Below are 19824 nucleotides of genomic sequence, written 5' to 3'. Positions count from 1 at the left end.
AGCTGCTAATGTTGCTCAGAATGTTCGAGAGGCATACGAGCGATGGACAAGAGCGAATGAGAAGGCTCGAGCCTACATCTTGGCAAATCTTTCTGATGCCTTGGCCAAGAAACATTAGCCTATGGTATCCGCGCGTGAGATCATGGAGTCCCTACGGGGGATGTTTGGACAACCGTCTGAACAACTTATACATGAGGCTCTTAAATACATATTCAACTCCAAAATGGAAGAAGGCACCTCTGTTCGTGAACATGTGCTTAACATGATGGTCCACTTTAATGTGGCAGAGTTGAATGGGTCTACCATTGATGAGGGTAGCCAGGTTAGCATAATCCTGCATTCATTGCCGGAGAGCTTCCTACACTTTGTTAGCAATGTGATTCTTAAAGAAGTGAAATATAACCTTACAGCTAATACTCTGGAGGAGTGGACTCTTGGTTTGAAGGTCATTCACAACAAAGGAGTCATGGAAAAACATAACGTAAGCGTTATTATCATAACATAAGCGACCGATGCTAATTAGATTTTGAGATATTGAAGGTGTGTGAAGAACAAAGTGAAGATAAATCAGAGTATTAGATGTAGATGAATGAAAGGAAGAGGAACCAGTCTGAGAGATGGGAAAGGACTTACTGTTTCCTATGACAACTTGTTCACCACCATAATAAGGGATAGGCTGTTGGATGTTGGACAGGTCAGGGGTCATATGATGAGTAGCACCGGAATCCATATACCAGCCTTCATCGGGATGATTTTATTTTGGAGCAGGAGGAGTAGTGATATAGGATAATGGCTGAGTTAGGTTGGTATTGCTTGAGCAAAATGGGCTTGGGGATGTTGAATGGTTCTATAATTAGGATTATCAATGTTGCAACAGGATAATGTTGTATGGCCAAACTTATTACAGATTTGACATTGTGGTCGATTGGAGGAGTGTGATGGTTGATGAATGAGTGGTCGTTGAGCTCGAGTAGGTGATCTATGAGTTGTATAATCAGTGGCATTCACAGCAGAGAAAGTAGGGTTAGGGAGAATATTTGGAAGAGATGGTGGAGGTCAGAAGGATGACCTGGTAGTTTGAGGCCAGTGAGGACGTCGAGGTTGTAGGGAGAGATAGGCGACATTGACTTGTATTTGTTGGAGTTGATCCATAGCAGACTGGGATTCTAGCCGAGAGTCATATGCGATGAGGAGGTTGCGGACATCAACGATGGATGGGCGATCAGTTCTATTCTGAATGGAAGTTACAAAAGGATTGTATTCATTGTCGAGGCCTTCGAGAATGTATGCAAGATGATCACGGTAAGACAGGGGTTCCCCAATAGCAGCAAACTTGTCGACAATGTCTTTGATCTTAGCAAGGTATTGAGAGACACTGTCATCCTTTCGTATCTTTTAAAGGTGAGAGCGCAAACCCATAATCCGAGCTATTGAAGAGGATTCATAGACTGTTCGGAGTGCTTCCCAGATTTCCAATGCGGATTCATATCCGACGATTTCTCCCATTTTATCTTCGTTGAGAGAGGAGTAAAACCAGCTCATAATAGTACGATTGCACTTCTGCGAATAAGAGAAATAAGGATTGAGTTGAGTTTGTTGGGGGTCGAGGTATTTTGGTGGTTGGGGATAGGTACCGTCAATGAAGCTTTCAAAGCCATAGCCCATGATAAGGTTGAGAAGTTGATTCTTCCAGAGAAGGTAGTTCGAATCATTTAGTTTGACAGTGAGGGATTGGGACATATGAGGGAAGTTTGCTATGGGGGATTGTGGGGATGGGAGTGTGGAGAAGGGATTAATCGATACCTGATTTGGAAAAGAACGATGGGTGGGAAAACTGGCATAGTGAGGGTAAAGGGGTGGTGGTGGAGGGCCATGTTGTGGAAGGTAGAATGGATTTCAAGTAGGGGGAGGGGCACGTTGAGTAGCAGGTGGGGTAAACGACAGAGAAGATATAGATATGGTGGTCGAAGGTAGAACAGTTGAATGGATACCTAGGTTTGATGTCACTGGTAAAGTGGAGTTTTCTTCAGATGTTCCTGAGCTCGACGCCATAAAGAAGGGCAGGATGCTTTAGAGCTCTGATACCATGTAAACGATAGAGAGAAGCAGAGACTAAACAATCATTGTCAAAAGACTAAACGATCGTTGTCAAATATCTAAACGATAGAGGCAAGTGTCTACACGATGGAGGTGAGAGTGTAGACGATAGGGTAGGAGACTACACGACTGGGTTGAGCATGTAAGAAATAAAAGGAAGACGCTACACGATAGGGTCGAGAGTGTAAACGATGGAGAGTATACGATAGGATGTAAACGATAGAGACAATTGGCTACACGATAAGTAGAGAGAATAAACGATAGAAGAAATATACTAAATGATCGGCCTTCAACGATGGTTATGGCATGTCTTGTAGTGTTATTTATTAACATATAATTTGCCACATGGCGTAGTATCAATGGTCTAACATAACAACAATGAAAGAGAAAACACAAAATAACAGCTAATTAGTGGAACCTGAAATGCTGAAGAAAGAAGCAGAAAAAAACGAAGGAAAAATTTGTTATAATTTTATCAGACGTGACACTCGTTTATTACAACCTACTAAATAAGAATCTTATTTTAAAAAAAAATACTAAAAAAGAAGTTGAACAAGAAAAAAAAAAAGACAAGAATCTTATGGGAAAAAATCAAAATTCTTCGTAAAAAGAGAATCTTATTTTAAAAAAAATATATACTAAAAAAGAAGTTGAATGAAAAAAAAACAAGAATCTTATTAGGAAAAGAAAAATCAAAATTCTTCCTAAAAAGGAATCTTATTAAAAAAAAAACTAAAAAATAAGTTGAACGGAAAAAGTAAAAACAAGAATCTTACTATAAAAAAAATCAAAACTCTTCCTAAAAAAGAATCTTATGAGAAAAAATACTAAAAAAGAAGTTGAGCCGAAGAGTTATGAAATACAGATAAGGAAATGATAACAGAAAGGAAATTGAACAATGGTCACAAACTGTTGGGTGAAAATTTATTTTTCAAAAATAAGAGGGAACTAATCTTTGGTTGGAGAATCCCATATTGAAGAATTTTGAAATGTAAACCTCTCTTTTGTATTCCAATCTTGGGCTATAGGTTTGGGCCTCAAGGGGTACCCATGTTTTGGAGGGAGTGAGGAGATAGACTAATGTGGGTTTGGTAGTTGTCCCATCGCCGTCCGTCTGGTCTAATGGTCCTCCGTGCATGTGTCATTCGGTCGCTTTTTTTGGTTCTTATTTTCTGTTTGTTTTCCGAGCATTCAGTCAAAAAGGGTGTGTGTTCTGGACGGTAATGATACATTTCTAATGGATTTTATTTTTGGGCTATCTTATCCTTGAGACGACGTGGCAGTACGTGACAGCATTCCTAACCTGCTTGCACACTTGGGCAGAGCCATGAAATGTTTTAAAGAGTGCGAGCTCCGCGACTCAGCCTATAACGAGCTTCTGTTTTGCAGGTTCCGTTTCTTTGCTCGACCGCTGTGACCTAACCATTTGTTGCTATTATGTTCATCGTCTAAGGGTCTTGCTATTGACAACACAAACAATTGACCAATTAATTACAACTTTTTTCTTTGCAAAGGTATTATAATTAAAGTGTGGGGTAGAAAAATCAAATTTTTGACCTCGAAGTCGATAGTACGAGCACTATGCCAGTTGAGCTACGTTCATGTTGGCAATTAATTACAACTTTCCTTATGAGTAAAATTGAATAAGCAAAGTTGTATTGGTTCCAACTTCTTGAAAGGAATCTAAAAAGTCCTCCTTTGATTCACAATTTCGATGACGACAATTTTCAACGATCAGCTCTGCGACTAGTTCGAATATAAATTATTTTAGCCTTAAACTAAAATAATCTACACTCTAAATAGAGTCTATTATAACTCATACTATTTTAATCCACTCCCTAAAAACATAATATTACAACTGAGACTTAAATAATTTGCTCCCCAAACACAGATTATTATAATTTATAGACTATAATAATCATAAATTATAATAATAACCAACTCAATTCTCCAAACATTATTTCATGGTTCTAAAATGGGGCCTAATTATTGATATTAGCATACTATTGGTTAAATTTAAAACTTATTCCCTAATGTCTTAGATTTGTTTTTATTTGATTCTGAAACTTCCAAAATTACAATGGTCCCTAATCTTTCAATTTTGTAAAATTCACTAATCTACTAAGTACTACATACAAAATTAAAAATTTAAGATTTGATTAAACATAAAAATTCAAATTTCTATCCACTAGAACAATCGATTTCTTAAAGTTTTAAACTTGACAATGATTTGTTCACACAAAAGATTGAAAGTACGCAAAATTGAAAATTTATGATCCATTTGATAATATTTCTATTTTTTGTTTCTCTTTTCTGTTTTTCATTTTTCAAGAAACTTGATTGTTTGATAACTATTTCTATTTATTGTTTTTAACTTTTAAAAAGCGTTTCAAAAAAAGGATCAAATACGAGAAACTACCAACCTGTTCTGTTTTGATTTTATATATTATCGTCTCTCCCAAAAAATAATAATAGCCTCATCTGTTGGTAGTCAGATTTCCATAATTCCCCCGTCTACTGCTTGGTCTTGAAATCGATTCTGAAGTATGGTATTTCTTTTTAAAAAGTATTTTTTTCTATTCCTTAATTTTGCTATATATAACTTTTTATTTCAAACTTTCCAAAATTTAGATATATTGGTTTTATTTTCAATTTTCAATTTTTAAATCATTTTTTTAAAATTTTAAATGTTGCAATATGCATGTTTTAAATTTTAAATTTTTATTTTTAGTACATTTGAAATCGATTACAATTTTACAATATATAAATGAGAAGTTATTTTAAATGACAAAATTACTCAAGATACTTACAAATAATAGTAAAATAACACAATCTATCTGTGATAGACTGCGATAAACTACTATCTATGTTAAAACATAGATAGTAGTTTATCGCAGTCTATCGTAGTCTATGTAGATAGACAATAAAATGTTGCTATATTTGTAAATATTTTGGTTCATTTTCCTATATTTGGAAACAACCAAATTATGTTCATTATGACATTCATTTAACTTCATTTTAATATTTTTCTCTAAAAAAAACTTCATTTTAATATTTTACAACCCTGACATTTATATAATAATATAATTGAATTCAATTTGAGTCGATATCATTTAAGACGAATGACTCAACTGAAATCATATTGCAGATAATTTGAGTAACATTTGAAGAATAGAACAAAAATTGTATATAATGTCGTCGTCGTCATCATCATTGCTATTTATATTTAAAATATAAAATAAGAGACAATGTAAGAAATAATTATTAAACAAATTTCTGTTTATGTTTCTTTTTTCCTAAGAAACAAAAACATAAATAGTTAGTAAAAATGTTGCCGTTTCTAGCTCTTAAAATAAAACGGAAAACGAAAATGGCAAAGCTATCAAACAGGTTCTTAGAGACTTATTATACACATAATTGATTTGGGATGTTGAGGTGATTATTATAATCACTGGTGTTATTATAGTTTGTAGGTTGTACTAGCCTGTATTTGAAGTGGAGATTATTTTAATGTAGATTTATAATAGTTTTTGTTTGGGGTAATTTATTATTAATGTTGAAGAGCTAATTTTTTACAAACATGAAGGTTCATCATTACAAACTAATAAAATGTGCTATCTTGTTCCGTCGAGGTCGTTTCTAGATTTTATATGTTTATTTAATGATTTATAGGTATTGAACATCTAAGAGATAAAACGAAGTGTTAAGACGGATCAAAACGGAGGCCAATTGCGTCAATCGAAAAAAGAAGTCAAAATTACCAAATTATCCCTAAAGGCTGGAGACGCTTTTCTCGAGAGCAAGGATGCATTGAGAGCCACGATGCTCCGGATCTGCCACATAGGCACTACAGCACACGCAAGGACTTGGAGCATCAGTGTCGCAGGGCTCCAACGTTTTATAAAAGCATCTTTTCGTTTTTAGGCTAGTCAGTCTAGCAGCCACTCAATTTTTTGCACTTTCCCCTTCCATTTTTTCCTCTTTTAGTTTGTATCTATGCTTGGAATTATGTCTCCATCAATTAGGTAGATGATTTTTGGCTAAAGTAAGTAGATCTAGTTTGGGTTTATAGGAGATTTTCCCCTTTTAGTTGATCTTGTGAGAATTGCTCTTCATGGACTGATTTCATCTTGTTTTCTGATTTTCCTTCTTAATTCAATTGCTAAATTATCACATTATCTTGGATGTCTAACAAACTTCTCTTAAATTGTGTGATTAAATGCTTGTGATTAACATATAATAAGTGACATATAATTACATGTTAATTATTAAGAAGCAAATGGTTACATCTTGTATAATTATCGGTCTAATTGTTAGTCAACGACAATGAGTACTGTGTAATCAACCTAGGAGAAATTAAATCGAATGTTTAATTATGGCATTTCAAGTTAAATATTCAACTTAGCATTACTCTCGATTGTAATGTGATTAGACTGAGTCGATTAGCATGTGTTTCATCTATTCACTTTGGGTTACTTAAATGATTAGGCCGATTAATTAGCTTCTCTAATTAATTTGGCTAAGTAAAAGCAAGAATTCAAATTGATCTCTCATGTTCAATGACCAATTAGACTAAATTGGGAAACTCCCAAATAAACCCAAGCTCTTTCATTAATAACATTTAAAAATCTCTCTTGCTCTCATTTACTTTTATAAAAATTTATTTTACAAATTCTCCCTCTGTTATTCGGGATCGTAGGCATTCTAAGTGAGAAACACGAAGGTTCTCGGTGGTTCAACCCGTACTTCCACTACTGCATAATTAAAGAATGTTGGGTGAAATTTTATTTTTAAAAAATGAGAGGGAACCAACCTTTGGTTGGAGAATTTTGAATTAGAATCCTCCCTTTTGTACTTCAACCTTGGGTTATGAGTTTAGGCCCTAAGGGATATCCCATGTTTTGGAGGGAGTAAAGAGATAGACCAATGTGGGTTCGGTAGATGTCCCACACGTGTACCGCCACTGGTCGAGCGAGGTGCGTGTGTGATTATTTTTCTTTAATAAAAATATTATTATTTCTTTATTTTATTTTTATTATTTATTTATCTCCGAAAAAAATTAATTTTCCAGTGGTCCTCCGCACATGCGCATCTTCCGGCCGCTTTTTCTGGCCTGCCCTCGCACATTCAGAGGCTGTCCGCCTCTCTCTCACGCGATAGTTCCACTCTGAAGGCCTAGGCCTATAGAAGGCATGCAGTTCAAAGACACATTACACTTTCTTCTATTCTTCCATCGAAGGCTCTCCTCTGCCTACTTTCTATTCCACTTTCTATTTTTCCGAGCAGTCAGTCAAAAAGGGTGTGTATTCCGATCGGTAACGGTGCATTTTCGATCGGATTTTCTTTTCCATTTGTTTTATCCTGGAGACGACGTGACAGTGTTACTGACCTGCTTGCACACTTGGGTAGAGCTGCAACATGTCTTAAAAAGAGCGAGTTCCGTGACTCAACCTATAACGAGCTTTTGTTTTACAGGTTCCGTTCTTTGCTTGACTGTCGTGACCTGACCGTTTGCTGCTGTCATGCTTGTCGTCTGAGGGTCTTGCCGTTGACAACAAAGAAGGAATGAAACTTTATTTGATTTGATTGAAGGATTTAATACTCTTCCGGTCCAATCACACATTAATGTACTTTTGACCAATTTATCACTTTCATGAAAGTTCACGATCCAAAAAGTGTTTTTTAACCCTCTTTTTTTTCCTTGTATGTAAAAATTTGTTCATATTGACCATTACACACATATATATGGAGCCAAAAAGAACTCATGTTATAATTATACACACATATTTCAAAAAGAGAATTCCAATTTTTAATGACAAAGACAATGAGATAGAAATGTTTCCGTAAGTTTAAAAAAGAAAATTGAACGAAGGGTTGAAAAAGGGAAAGGGAATGAAATGAAGGGAGATGAGAAAAATGATTGAGTTACCAACAAGAGCGAAGCTCAACTGGCACAATGTCCATACTATTAACCTCGTGATTTGAGGTTCAATCCCTCACCCCACACTTTAATTACAATACCTTTCAAAAAAAATGATTGAGTTGAAAATAGAAGAAAAAAATTAACAACTATCCGACCCGACATCCACAAAAAGATGGTCTAAATGGAAAAGAGAGGATAGGGAAAAAAAATTAAGATAAATCTTTTTTAATTTAATAATTAAAAAAATATACAATATTTTTTAATAAACAATAGGAGTCACGTCCTCTTTTCATTAGCAATTAATGAAAAGATTAGTACTAATCTATTAATAGTTTTATGAAGTCACTCCAAGCATATACTTAACTAAATATGTATTTTCAACCAAGAATGTGAATCTCCACCCCTACATACATTGTTGAAGTCAAAAATAAATTAATCTTTTTTTATAATGAGATACTTAATAATTTATCAATGAGAAATCCACATTCATAGAAGTATTTATTTATATATCTAGTATGCATCTAAATTTTCTTACTAATATGTATTTTTGTGGGAAAAAAGATCTTTACTGTTGTAAAAAATTAGAATACTTCAAAAACCTTGATTGTAATATGACTAAATGCAACAACTCAATTGAACATTTACAACAGTAAATACTCACTCATACCCTCAAATTATGTATTCTTACAATATATTTTAACAATATATACATATATATAACAATGCCCACCACAATTCCTTTCCTTAGAGGTCCTCTCTCTATACATATTTTGGAAGAAGAAACTGATGCTCCTATATAAAGGTAGAGGTGTTTACTTTATATATAAACTTGAAAAAAAAATAATAATAATAAAATTGAATAACAAAAAGGATTGATATGTATAAGCTGCATTCTCATTCTTTGTGAGATGTGTGTCTGGTAAATATCTCAAAAATCAACAGCAAGTACCTTAAAATTTTGGCAGTCACTGCATTGGCTTATTTGTCCCAAAAACTAAGCTTCCTGCAAATTCCAATGGCCAACTGTTCCATTAGAACTCACACAACTGTATAAAACTATTTCACATACAAAATGTTCTTAATGTCTTTCTTCAGTAATTTTGTTGAAAATTTTAAAATGTTGGGGTGGGAAGAAATCAAAACCAAGTACTTAAAAGGCCCATTTGATAACCATTGATTCTTGGTTGATGAATTTTTTATTTTTTTTTAAATTATGCTTGTTTTCTCTCAATTCCTTTGCTTATCGTCTTCATCTTTCATAGGTAAATATGTGAATTCTTATAGCCAAATTTAAAAAACAAAACTAAGTTTTAAAAATCATTTTTTTAGTTTCAAAACTTGGCTTGAATTTTGAAGACACTCCTAAAAACTAAAAACATAAAGAAACCAACGGGTGGAAGTAGAGTAGTATACAAAATGTTATGAATCGAGGCCTAAAGTGATAAGCAAGATCAGAAACCATATAACAGTATACAAAATGTCATGAACACACCTAGTTTAGTTTCAATTTTGTCCTTAATATTTGAAATGTTTCGATTTAACCCAAAATCTTTAACTTTCAACTCAAGCTTTTGGTCTAAATTTAAATATATACCTTAATATTTGCTGTTATGGTGTCTTTAAATTTAGTCCCTATGGTCTAAAAAGTATTAATTTAGACCCTTAAGTTTTAACATTTTTTTTCTAATTATACTCCAAAGAGTCGATGTTAAACACGATTGACAGTAAACTTAACACAGCATAATACTTGAAGACTTATAAAAGAAAAGAGGCCCTCTAGGAGAAGAAAATTTCAAATTACTGCAAGGTTAGCAGTTTTGAGAAAGAATAAAAAAAAGAATTAAATTTTAAAAAAAAAAAAAAATGTTTCCTTGTTTAGATGACTTAATTCCTCTAAATTCTTATCGACTCACTAAGTATAATGTCAGGTAAGTTTCCTACCATATCAGCCGAAGTCAACATCCACAAACAAAAATCCTAAAGTAGAAAAGGTTAAAATGCAAGACTAAATCGAAAAGCAAAAGAGGGAAAAGGAGATGAAAAGTACCAAGTGAAGGCATGAGAATAGAGACAACAGCAATGCCAACAATTTTCAAAGGCAAGCCAATCTTGATCATGTCCGGAATGTCGATATAGCCAGTGCTGAACCCAACCACATTGGAAGGGGTTGAAGTAGGGAGCAAGAATGCAAACTGTGCGCCAATGGCACCAGGGATCATAAGGAAGAGCGGGTGGAGGTGCATTGTGCTGGCTATTTGGATGAGGATTGGGATCACCAGTGTCGTGGTGGCGTTGTTTGATGTCACGAGCTCTGTGATGAGGCTGCTTATAAGGCATACTGCAGGGGCCACTGCCAAGTATGGAGCTTTCTCTAGAAAGTTCAATGCGTTGGCTAATATGTCTGCAAGCCCACTCTTGTTCACCCCATCTGCTATGGCGAACCCTGCTCCTAGAAGCAATATTATTCCCCATGGCAGCTTCTTGCATTTGTTCCAGTCCATTAGTTTCTCTCCCTCTTGCTTCTTGTTTGGAATTATGAATAGTAATGTTGCCATCATCACCTGTGGAGTTCAAAAACCGTCATCGACTTGTAGAGTCGAATATAATCTAAAAAACTTTAGCTGATAAGTCTAATTGGACGTTCTTCTTTGGCTTGGATACCACCTTTTCCTCATTTGTAAGTTTGAAAATTAGCCTTACACTACGAAAGGATACGACGTTACAAGTGTTTGAACCCACCAAACTTCCTCTACTACATTAAATCACTGCTAAACCCAAAAACTTAGGTTGATATAATACGGTAAATGTAAACTTTTCTTTGTGTTATTGACACTTCTCCATCATTTATAGGCTTGGATAACAACAAAAAGACTCAACGAGTGAGTGACTATCAATATTATTTACAATAGTTCGAACAGAGAACTTGCCACATACTACATTAAATCAGCATTAAACCCCAAAATCTTAATGTAAAAGTGGAGAGGTTACAGCAGATTTTTGTTCTCAACAAGAAAATTGTTTGAATGTGGATCAAGGAATGAGAAAGAGTAGTACTCACACTGACAGTTCCATCACCAGCACGGCCGTCGAACAGAGCTCCCCAACCAGGGATGTCATTAGTGATGTTCTTCGTCATCCACAAGAATATCAAAATCTGTAAAGAAAACAAACTCGTGCAAATTACATTTCTCCACAATCAGAACATTCAAACTCAGATAAAAAGAAATCAACAAGTCAAGATCAGTTTAGTGGCCACACCGAAAAAACAGCCAACACCATCTTCTCAGCAAAAGCCATTGGCCCTGTTTAACAATCCAACTTCCTTAATCAACAAAATACCAAAAGAAAGAACAAATCAAACAAAAAAAATTCCAATTTCAGAACATACCCAATGCATCAAGTTCTCTCCTAAGCTGAGTCTTATCAAGATGAGTGGAAAGCGCAGGCCCAGACCCTCTGGGGCAATACATCAAACACAAGACGACCCAAAACACAAAGAAGATCAACAAAGCCATTGGTAGAGCAAAAAAGCTCCAAGTATTAAAGCTAATAGGATCGGCGTCAGGAAAATAGCTCTTCCACATTCCCACAAGTATGAGATTGACGCCGGTGCCGGTGAGAGTGCTCATTCCTCCGATGGGGGTAGCGTAAGTGACCCCCAGAATGACGGCCTTGCAGAACTTGGCCTCGGCGGCGGAACGGGAGGAACCCACCGGAAAACGTTGTAGGATTCCGGTGGCGACGGGCATCATCATGACGGCGGTGGCGACGTTGTGCATCCACATGCTGACGAAGAAAGTGGTGGCGCAGATTCCGAGAAGAAGCAGTGGTGGGTTCAGTGGGTCTCCACAGAAAAGAAGAGTCACCTAAATTTATTGAATGGTCCCCGACAATGGATCAATTTTTGTCTATTTATCTTGTGCTTTCAAAATAAAATGTTTTGGTTTCTTGCTAATTATGTCATACCATTTTCAATTTTGGGTCTAATAAAACTTCTCGATTTGGTCTTATTTTTATTTTTTCTTAAATTAAGTTTTAATCGACTCTACTTTCCAGGCCATTACTCTATTTTTTTTTATTAATAATACTTACAAAAAAATATATATATAAATAAGAAAAAACAACCATAAACTTTGAAAATAAAATTGAAAACCATATGTTTACATAAAAAGTCATAGAAATCAAAATTGCAATTGAATCAAGAGTTAACCTGTCCAAAACTCGTCATTAAGACTTTGTTTGACCACTATTTATTTTTCACTTTCTTAAATTGTAATTGTTTTCACATTTAAATATTTAAATTCTTTGCGAAACTTCAAAAATAAAATACGAAGTTTTTAAAATCTATTTTTTATTTATCATTAACATGTCTTGAATTTTGAAAATGTTACAACAAAATCAACCATCTATGTAAAAGTAGCATTTAAAACCTTAATTTTTAAACCAAAAATAAAAAATTAAAGCCATTTTAATAATCATTTAATTTTTTTTAAATAAATTAAAAGAAAGTTAAAATATTTACAAGATATAGCAAAATTTTATAATTATTTTTCTATATTTGAAAACAGTCTTCAAAATTCAAGCAACCTTTTAAAAATTATAAAAATCATAAGAAAAACTTTTTTAAAAAATTAAAAATTCAAATGATTAGTTAAAAAAATTGAAAACAATGGCCATAAAATATTATAGAAAAATGTATACAATTTTCAAAAGTAAAAAACACTTATAGTGTGTTTAGATTGCATTTTTAAGTGTTTTTTGAAAAAAAAAATAAAATATTTGAGAACCACTCAAAAATATATTTTTAACAATTTTTATTAAGATTATTTAAATAAAAATGATTTTTTTTTATAAACACTTTTTTCTTTAACTTTTAACTTTAGTCTTCCAGGTCACGAGTTCGATTCTCGAATTTTCTTAAACAAAATTAATAATTTCATAAATTATTTTTTTTAAAAAAAAAATAGTAAATACAGAGATTAGAAAAGACAAGATAAAAAAAACTTATCCAGAAGTAAGAGAAACAGACGGTGAACGCGGAAAATAGTTTCTCCCATCATCATCATCAATTCCTTCTTCACTCAATTTTTTCTTTTTCTTTTTTTCTTTTTTTAAAAAAAGATAATTCATAAAATAATAAATTTCAGGGGGGAAAAAAACTCACATTGAGAGCCAATCTTTTATGAATATTGTAATGCTCAACAGCAAGAGCAAGAATGAAGCTACCAAGAACCAACGCGATTACATCATTCATATAAGTACGCGCCACCTCATCCCCCGCCGCGATTCCGAACATCGGAAACAGAAACAGCGGCGACATCGACGTTACCGGCATCGGCACTGCTTCCGTCAGCCACCAAGTGAATACCCACACCAGCACCGCCAGCATGTTCCGGCTCCCGGCGCCGGACGCCCCATCCAGCTTCACGAACCTGCACACGGCCGCGCATAGAACTGGCCCGAGAAGGACGTACAAGTTTTTAAGGTTGAAGATGGATTTCACCGTGGATCGGAAACTGCCGGAGCGGTGGACTGGTGAGTCGGCGGCGGAAAGAAGCGGCGCCTTTGGGTCGTCGGAGATCGGAATGGATGTGTGGGCGCCGTTCATTTTAGAGAGAGAGAGAGAGAGAGAGAGAGAGAAGGGAAATTTGAGAAATTTGTGAAGAGATTATGAATTTGAGAAATTTGTAGGATTTTGTGTAGATTTTTTCTTTTTTATTATTTGTATTTCCTGAGAAACAATTTTTTTTCTCCTTTTGTGACTGTTTTCTTTTCTTTTTTTTTTTTTTGTTATTATTATTTTTTCTATTTTGTATCAAAAGAGACGTGGTTATGATTGTTAACTATATTCAAATAACAAAAATTCCCTTAAATATTCATATTAGGTCACTCAAAGGATAATACTTATCCAGACCTACTAAATAGGTTACCAAAACTTTCAAAACCAATACTTTCATCTATCCTCTATATCCTCTTTGTACGAATATTTTTTTTAAAAAAATTACACGAGAATGAGATTTGACTGATTTGTTAGAGATATTAAATTTATCTTCACCTATCTATTTAATTTTTTTGATCAATCGATGATTTAAGATAATATTGGGATAGAGGTTAGTTGAGTAGGTCTTGTATTGATTAAATCTCTACAGTATTATTTCTTCAATTAATATTGATTTTCACTTGGTGGTCTTTTTCATAATTCAAACCTATAAATAAATAAAAGTGTTAAATTTACCATCATTCAAATTTAATTTTTTGAATTAATCGATAATTTAAGATGATTTCTCAAAATTAAATTTTTTAATCTTGGTTGATGTGACGATTTTTCTTTTCAAGGGGAAGAGATAGTATAGTGCAATTAAAGGGAGGGAGGACAAAATAATAATAATAGTAATATATATTTGTTGACGCAAACAAAGGTCATATAATCGTAAATTTTAAAAGTAGGTCAAATCTCATTATCATCTAATATTTTGAGTCCGTTTTTACAATATTTTCCAACCATAATTACACAATAGAAATTTTTTAAAATATTTTTAAAACTGAAAAAGAAGAGTTTGATACATGGCAAATTATAATTGAAGTCTCGTTTGATAATCATTTTATTTTTGTTTTTGAAAATTAAGCCTATAAACACTACTATCATCTTCAAATTTCTTTATGTTATCTATTTTTTAACAATGGTTTAGAAAAACAGGCCAAATTTTGAGAACTATAAAAAAGTTGTTTTTAAAAAGTTGTTATTTTTGAAATTTGGCTAAGAATTCAAGCATTGTATTTAAGAAAGTTATAAATCGTTATAAAAAATGTAGATGAAATAGACTTAATTTTAAAAAAATAAAAATAAAAGATCAAATAATTACCAAACATGACGTATGTGAATTATAAAAAGTTGGGTGCAAAAGCGCCCTAAAATACACCTCAGTAGTTTTCAACTTTTAATTACAAATAATTATTAAATTAACATTACTATAATTTGAATGTCTCCTAATAATGGTTGTTGAATTAGATTTGAAATCTAGGTTGTGTCTTAAGTTGTTAATATTGTTTGTTACAAAGTTTAAGCAAATCATTTTGAGTCACATAATTATATATTAATTTTTATTTCACATGGACAGGTTTATTTTATCAAATCAAAATGTAAATAACTTTCAACCCAATTAATAAATGCGTTTTAATATTACTCAAATGAATTTTGATATTTTTCGTACAATCCATTTTTTTTCTTTTAATTGTAGAAGTCTGTTTTCCACCTTATGCTTATTTTAATTTTTTTTTTACCAGTTAAAAATCATTTTTAATCTTTAAATTTTTATAAAACTAATAATTTAGTCCTTAAATTTTAGTTTCTAATAATTTAGCCTTTAAATTTTTAATTTTATAACAATTTAGTTCTTAAATTTTACTATCTAATAATTTTGTCCTTATACTTTAAAATTCATAACAATGTCCTTATGGTAGAAATTAGTGTTTGAGAATTAATGAAATTTCTTGCATAAATAAATCAATAAACTAATTAGACACTCAACATTTTTGTTAAACACAAAGTCTACAGCATAAAATAATTAAAATTTATATAAATTTTGATGAATTTTTTAACATTAAGGATTAAATTGTTATAAATTTGAAAATACAAATACTAAATTGTTACTTTCATACAAGTTTAAGCACTAAAAGCAATTTTTAACATTTTTGTGTTTTTTATTTAATAATTTAAAAAAAAGTTTAAATTTTATTTTGGTTCTTGAACTTTGAGTCTTGTTCTATTTTGGTCCCTAATTTTTCAAAAGAAAAAAAAGTCTATTTTAGTCCTTTAACTTTTAAAAAGTATTTATTTTGGTCCTTATGGTTAAGAATATGTTAACTCTTAAAACATAAAATCTGTTTAATGATGAAATTGCATTAAGCATAGGTTGAGTAAGATGAAGATGGGGATAATGAATGAAGAAGGGGGCTGGTTCTGTGGGGCGATTGAGGCGGTAGGTGATGGTGTTGGGAACGAGAAAGGGAGGTGGCGGAGGAAGCAATCCAACGGAGGATGAAGAAGATTGAAGGCGGAGATTGGGGAAGAGAGATAAGAGAGGAAGAGAGAAGAGGGGTCTGGTAATTGGGAGAAACTTTAAAATTGAACGGCCAAAATCTTGAACGTAAAATGAATTTTGAGATCTCTTATAGAAAATTGTTTTACCACCTAATTCACATAGTAAAATTTACGATAGTTTTGTCAATGAACCAAAATTTATAGTTTGAATTCCTAGTCTTTATTATACAAAAAAAATTACAATGGTTTCTTCAATTATTTAAATGTATATATTTAAAAAATCAATTTTAGATCGTACATTTATTACTCAAATAAAAAAGAAGTCTTTTAAATATAAAAAATATTTAAAAATAATTACAACTTATAGCAAAAAGTTTCAAAAGTACTTTTTATTATAAAATCTAAATATTTTTTAGATTTTTCCAATAATAGAATTGTTAGCTCATAGAATATGATAAAAATTTAAACATGTTAAACAAGAATATAATAATTTAAGTTTCATTTGGTAATCATTTAAATTTTTATTTTTTATTATTAAAAATTAAGCTTGAAAACCTTAATTTTTTTTATTTTTTATCTATTTTTTATCAATATTTTTTAAAATCAAGTCAAAATTTGAAAATTAAAAAAATAGTTTTAAAAATTTTGTTTTTGTTTTTTGAAATTTGATTAAGAATTGAACTCTTATATTTAAGAAACATACCAAATTATGATAGTAAATTAAGAGAAATAGTCTTAATTTAAAAAAAAAAAAAAAAAAGAGAAAAAAACCCATATTATTTACCAAAGTCGTAACACTCATTTTTCAAACTTTAAATTCGAATAAAAATGCACAAAATTAATATCTCATACCATCAAATCAAGGAAACCCCATATTCCAAATCCCTTTAGCATAAATATACGTTGATGATAAAAGTAATTATCCCAAAACTCAATTTTAAGAAAACTTATTCTCATATGTTTCAAATATCTAACTACTTGAGTTTATGCTCACACTTTTCTTTCTTTTATTTATTTATTTATTTGAGCGTTTGATATGAAAGATTTGGGAGACAAAAAAATAATGGGTATGAAAATATTATAAGAGAAAGATGAAAAAACTTTACTTCAATCAAGAGGCGATACGTCGAGAAAATATCGTTGTTCTTAATTCTAATGTTATTGGGTCTCTCATACATGTAATGGTAATTTGTACTCGTCGTGATTAATTATCTTATGTAATATTGTGAATAATATAAATATGAGCAATCATGGTATAAAAACATTAGAAAGGAGTTCAGTAGATATTGACATATAATGTGAGGTAATGTTGATGTTGGTTTGCATTTTGGGAGAAGTACTACATATAGAGTCATTGGTTGTGTTGATTTTTGATTAATTATGTTGTTGATAAAAGAAGATCTCTTACTAGATATGTGTTTATTGTTGGTGATTGTGCAATTAGTTAATAGATTTTTGTTGTCAACAATTGAGGCAAAGTATATAGATATTACAAAGGCTAATAGTAACTGAGGCTATTGTTTGGTGACTTAATGAAGATTTACAAATTACTATAGTATTTTTATGTTATTCAGAAGATTATTTTCCTTACAAAAGATCAGATGTTTCATGAGAAGATAAAAACACATGCATTGACATCAAATACCATTGTGTAAGTGAGGTCATTGCTCTTGGTGATGTTATTATGAACAAGGTAACACCAACGATAATCCAAATGATATGATATTAAATCTCTCTCGTTTAACAAATTCGAGCATTGTGTATTTAAAGTCGACCGATCGTTTTCTTGGCATTTTGGATCAATTAAACACACCAAAGTGGAGATTTGTTGTGTAGTCACTACTACAAAACTGGACTTTAATGTGGGTTTAAAACTGATATGACAGGGGTACAATGTTGGTTGAAAACTGACATCAAAAATCATATTATAAAAGGTCTTTAATGTCGGTTTTAAACCAACATTATAGATGACCAAGATTTCAATTCAATTGTCTTCAATGTCAGTTTTCAACCGACATTGAATACTGTTTTCAATGTCGGTTTTTCACCTACTTTTTGTCAGTAATTGTTCACTATTAAATATCTGTCATCGTTTTGTCATTGAAAAAAAAATAAATAATATTTCTCTTTTACCTGTACATGCACAAAATAAAATCTTAAATGCTTTCACAAATTCCTAATAATAAGTCATAAAAGAGGAATTGGATAATACTTTTCTAAAACCAAAGTAATCAACAAATTACCAAAACTCATAAGGGGTACATAGAAAAACTAAAATTTTGTTAGATACAAACAACTTTTATTGGTGTATCAAAAAAGAGTAAGACTTACTTTTAAGATACAGAATACAAACTAAAACTTTGTAAATATAACTCCCCTCCCCAAAAAACAACGTGCACACACATACTTGCTGTCATTATATAGTGTTTTCCAAACATAGACTTTCAATTGCTCCTTCGTTATGTTCTCTCCACCATCCACCACAGATTTGATCCAAATCTAAAGTAGGATTTGCTACATGTAGAGAAAAATGGGCAAAGGAGTTCTAATAAGAATTCAACTACCCCACACAAGAGAATTATGAAATTCAAGCTAGGAGCGAAATTAACTAAATGAGAAAAAAGAAGCACCATATTACCTCAGTAAGTACCATACCAAAACTAACAAGCTTAAACTAATAAAGATTTCAAACAGTAAATTCAGCAAATGAGTTCTTTTTCCATTTTAGATTTCTTAGGCAACTAGATCAATCATACTAATTAAACAAGTTTGAGATGAAAATAGATCACGTGCAAGTGTAAATGCCAAGAAGGAAATCACTCATACCAAGTTGTTGAAAAGGCATCTGCAATAGGTATAGGAAAGCAAAGTCGATCATGTTGTTGATCCAGGCAAGTTCAAGAGCAACGTCTGTCCGAATTAAGTCATAACAAACAAAGAGGCATGAAGCAAAGCATTCTTTCTTTCCCTACATAGAAACCATTTATGAAAAGATTAAAAATGAATTCTTTATGCCAACTTTTGAGTAATAATAGAAAATGATATATGCATAACAGAGGCAAGAAGTAAACAATCATATAATGGAATGTTTCATTATTTTTTAAAATAACAAAGCATGTCATGAACACTTCTTGAAGGGGACAACCAAATGAAACAAAAATTTCGCAAATCACTATGAGATACATTTGGATCTTGGGTCAAGAAACTTGTTCTTTGTTTCAAAATCTTTGATCTTAAGGCAATATGTGTCTAACTCAATCCTTAGGGTTGAAAGGGAATTGATATGGGATTCTAGTGATTGAGAATTAGGATTTTCATACCAAAAGGGTTTCAAATTCAAATTCACTAGAGTTTTCGTATCAGAACAAATTTCATCACATTAGATAGTAAACAATGAGAGAATATCCAAGTAGTAGTTCAATCATTCCTGATAGTTTCTTTTTAATCTTTGAACCCATTATTAGTAAAAGAAAGAAAATCCAGATACAACATTAAGGATTCTAGTCAACATACTAAATATTCACCTTCAACGCATTTAGATGCTAGATTTATATGATGCCTAGACTTGATCTAAATGCATCGATTGATAGAAATTTCATATTTGAATATTAGGAATGTTGATGAGTAAGGATTCCAAAATTTCATACAACATTAAGGAGGGAAAAATCTAGATTAATCTAGACAAATAATGCAACTAGATTCATATAGACAAATAATGCATAAACATAAAAAAACAAAAAAACAAAAAATCTCATAAACAACT

The 19824-nt window shown here is 32.0% G+C and overlaps 1 protein-coding gene and 1 long non-coding RNA gene across 3 annotated transcripts in view; both read right to left on the bottom strand.

Moving 5' to 3' along the window:
• Positions 1–8614: 8614 nt before the first annotated feature.
• On the bottom strand, positions 8615–13782 carry LOC120083243 (tonoplast dicarboxylate transporter). Of its 2 annotated transcripts, XM_039038912.1 has the most exons (7): positions 13185–13782; positions 11409–11886; positions 11279–11322; positions 11079–11174; positions 10068–10581; positions 8970–9023; positions 8615–8812 (listed from the first exon to the last, which is right to left on the bottom strand). In XM_039038912.1, the coding sequence occupies exons 1-6, from the start codon at positions 13626–13628 to the stop codon at positions 8986–8988; spliced, it is 1614 nt and encodes a 537-aa protein (XP_038894840.1). In that variant the 5' UTR covers positions 13629–13782; the 3' UTR covers positions 8615–8812; positions 8970–8985. The 2 variants fall into 2 exon arrangements, with proteins under 2 accessions (XP_038894840.1, XP_038894839.1); XM_039038911.1 differs by having other exon boundaries at positions 8615–9023; positions 13185–13780.
• Positions 13783–18433: 4651 nt separating this feature from the next.
• LOC120083814 overlaps positions 18434–19824 on the bottom strand; it is a 5306-nt gene continuing 3915 nt past the window's right edge. Inside the window, exons 5-6 of the long non-coding RNA XR_005483544.1 lie at positions 18888–19029; positions 18434–18575 (exon numbers count right to left, since the gene is read on the bottom strand). This is a non-coding gene — a long non-coding RNA (uncharacterized LOC120083814). The remainder of the gene's footprint in view (positions 18576–18887; positions 19030–19824) is intronic.

Source organism: Benincasa hispida, chromosome 8 (genome assembly GCF_009727055.1).
Source record: "Benincasa hispida cultivar B227 chromosome 8, ASM972705v1, whole genome shotgun sequence".
In the NCBI taxonomy this organism is placed as follows: Eukaryota; Viridiplantae; Streptophyta; class Magnoliopsida; order Cucurbitales; family Cucurbitaceae; genus Benincasa; species Benincasa hispida.
Note: the sequence above shows the minus strand (reverse complement) of the source record. Positions and strands in the feature narration are given on the sequence as shown.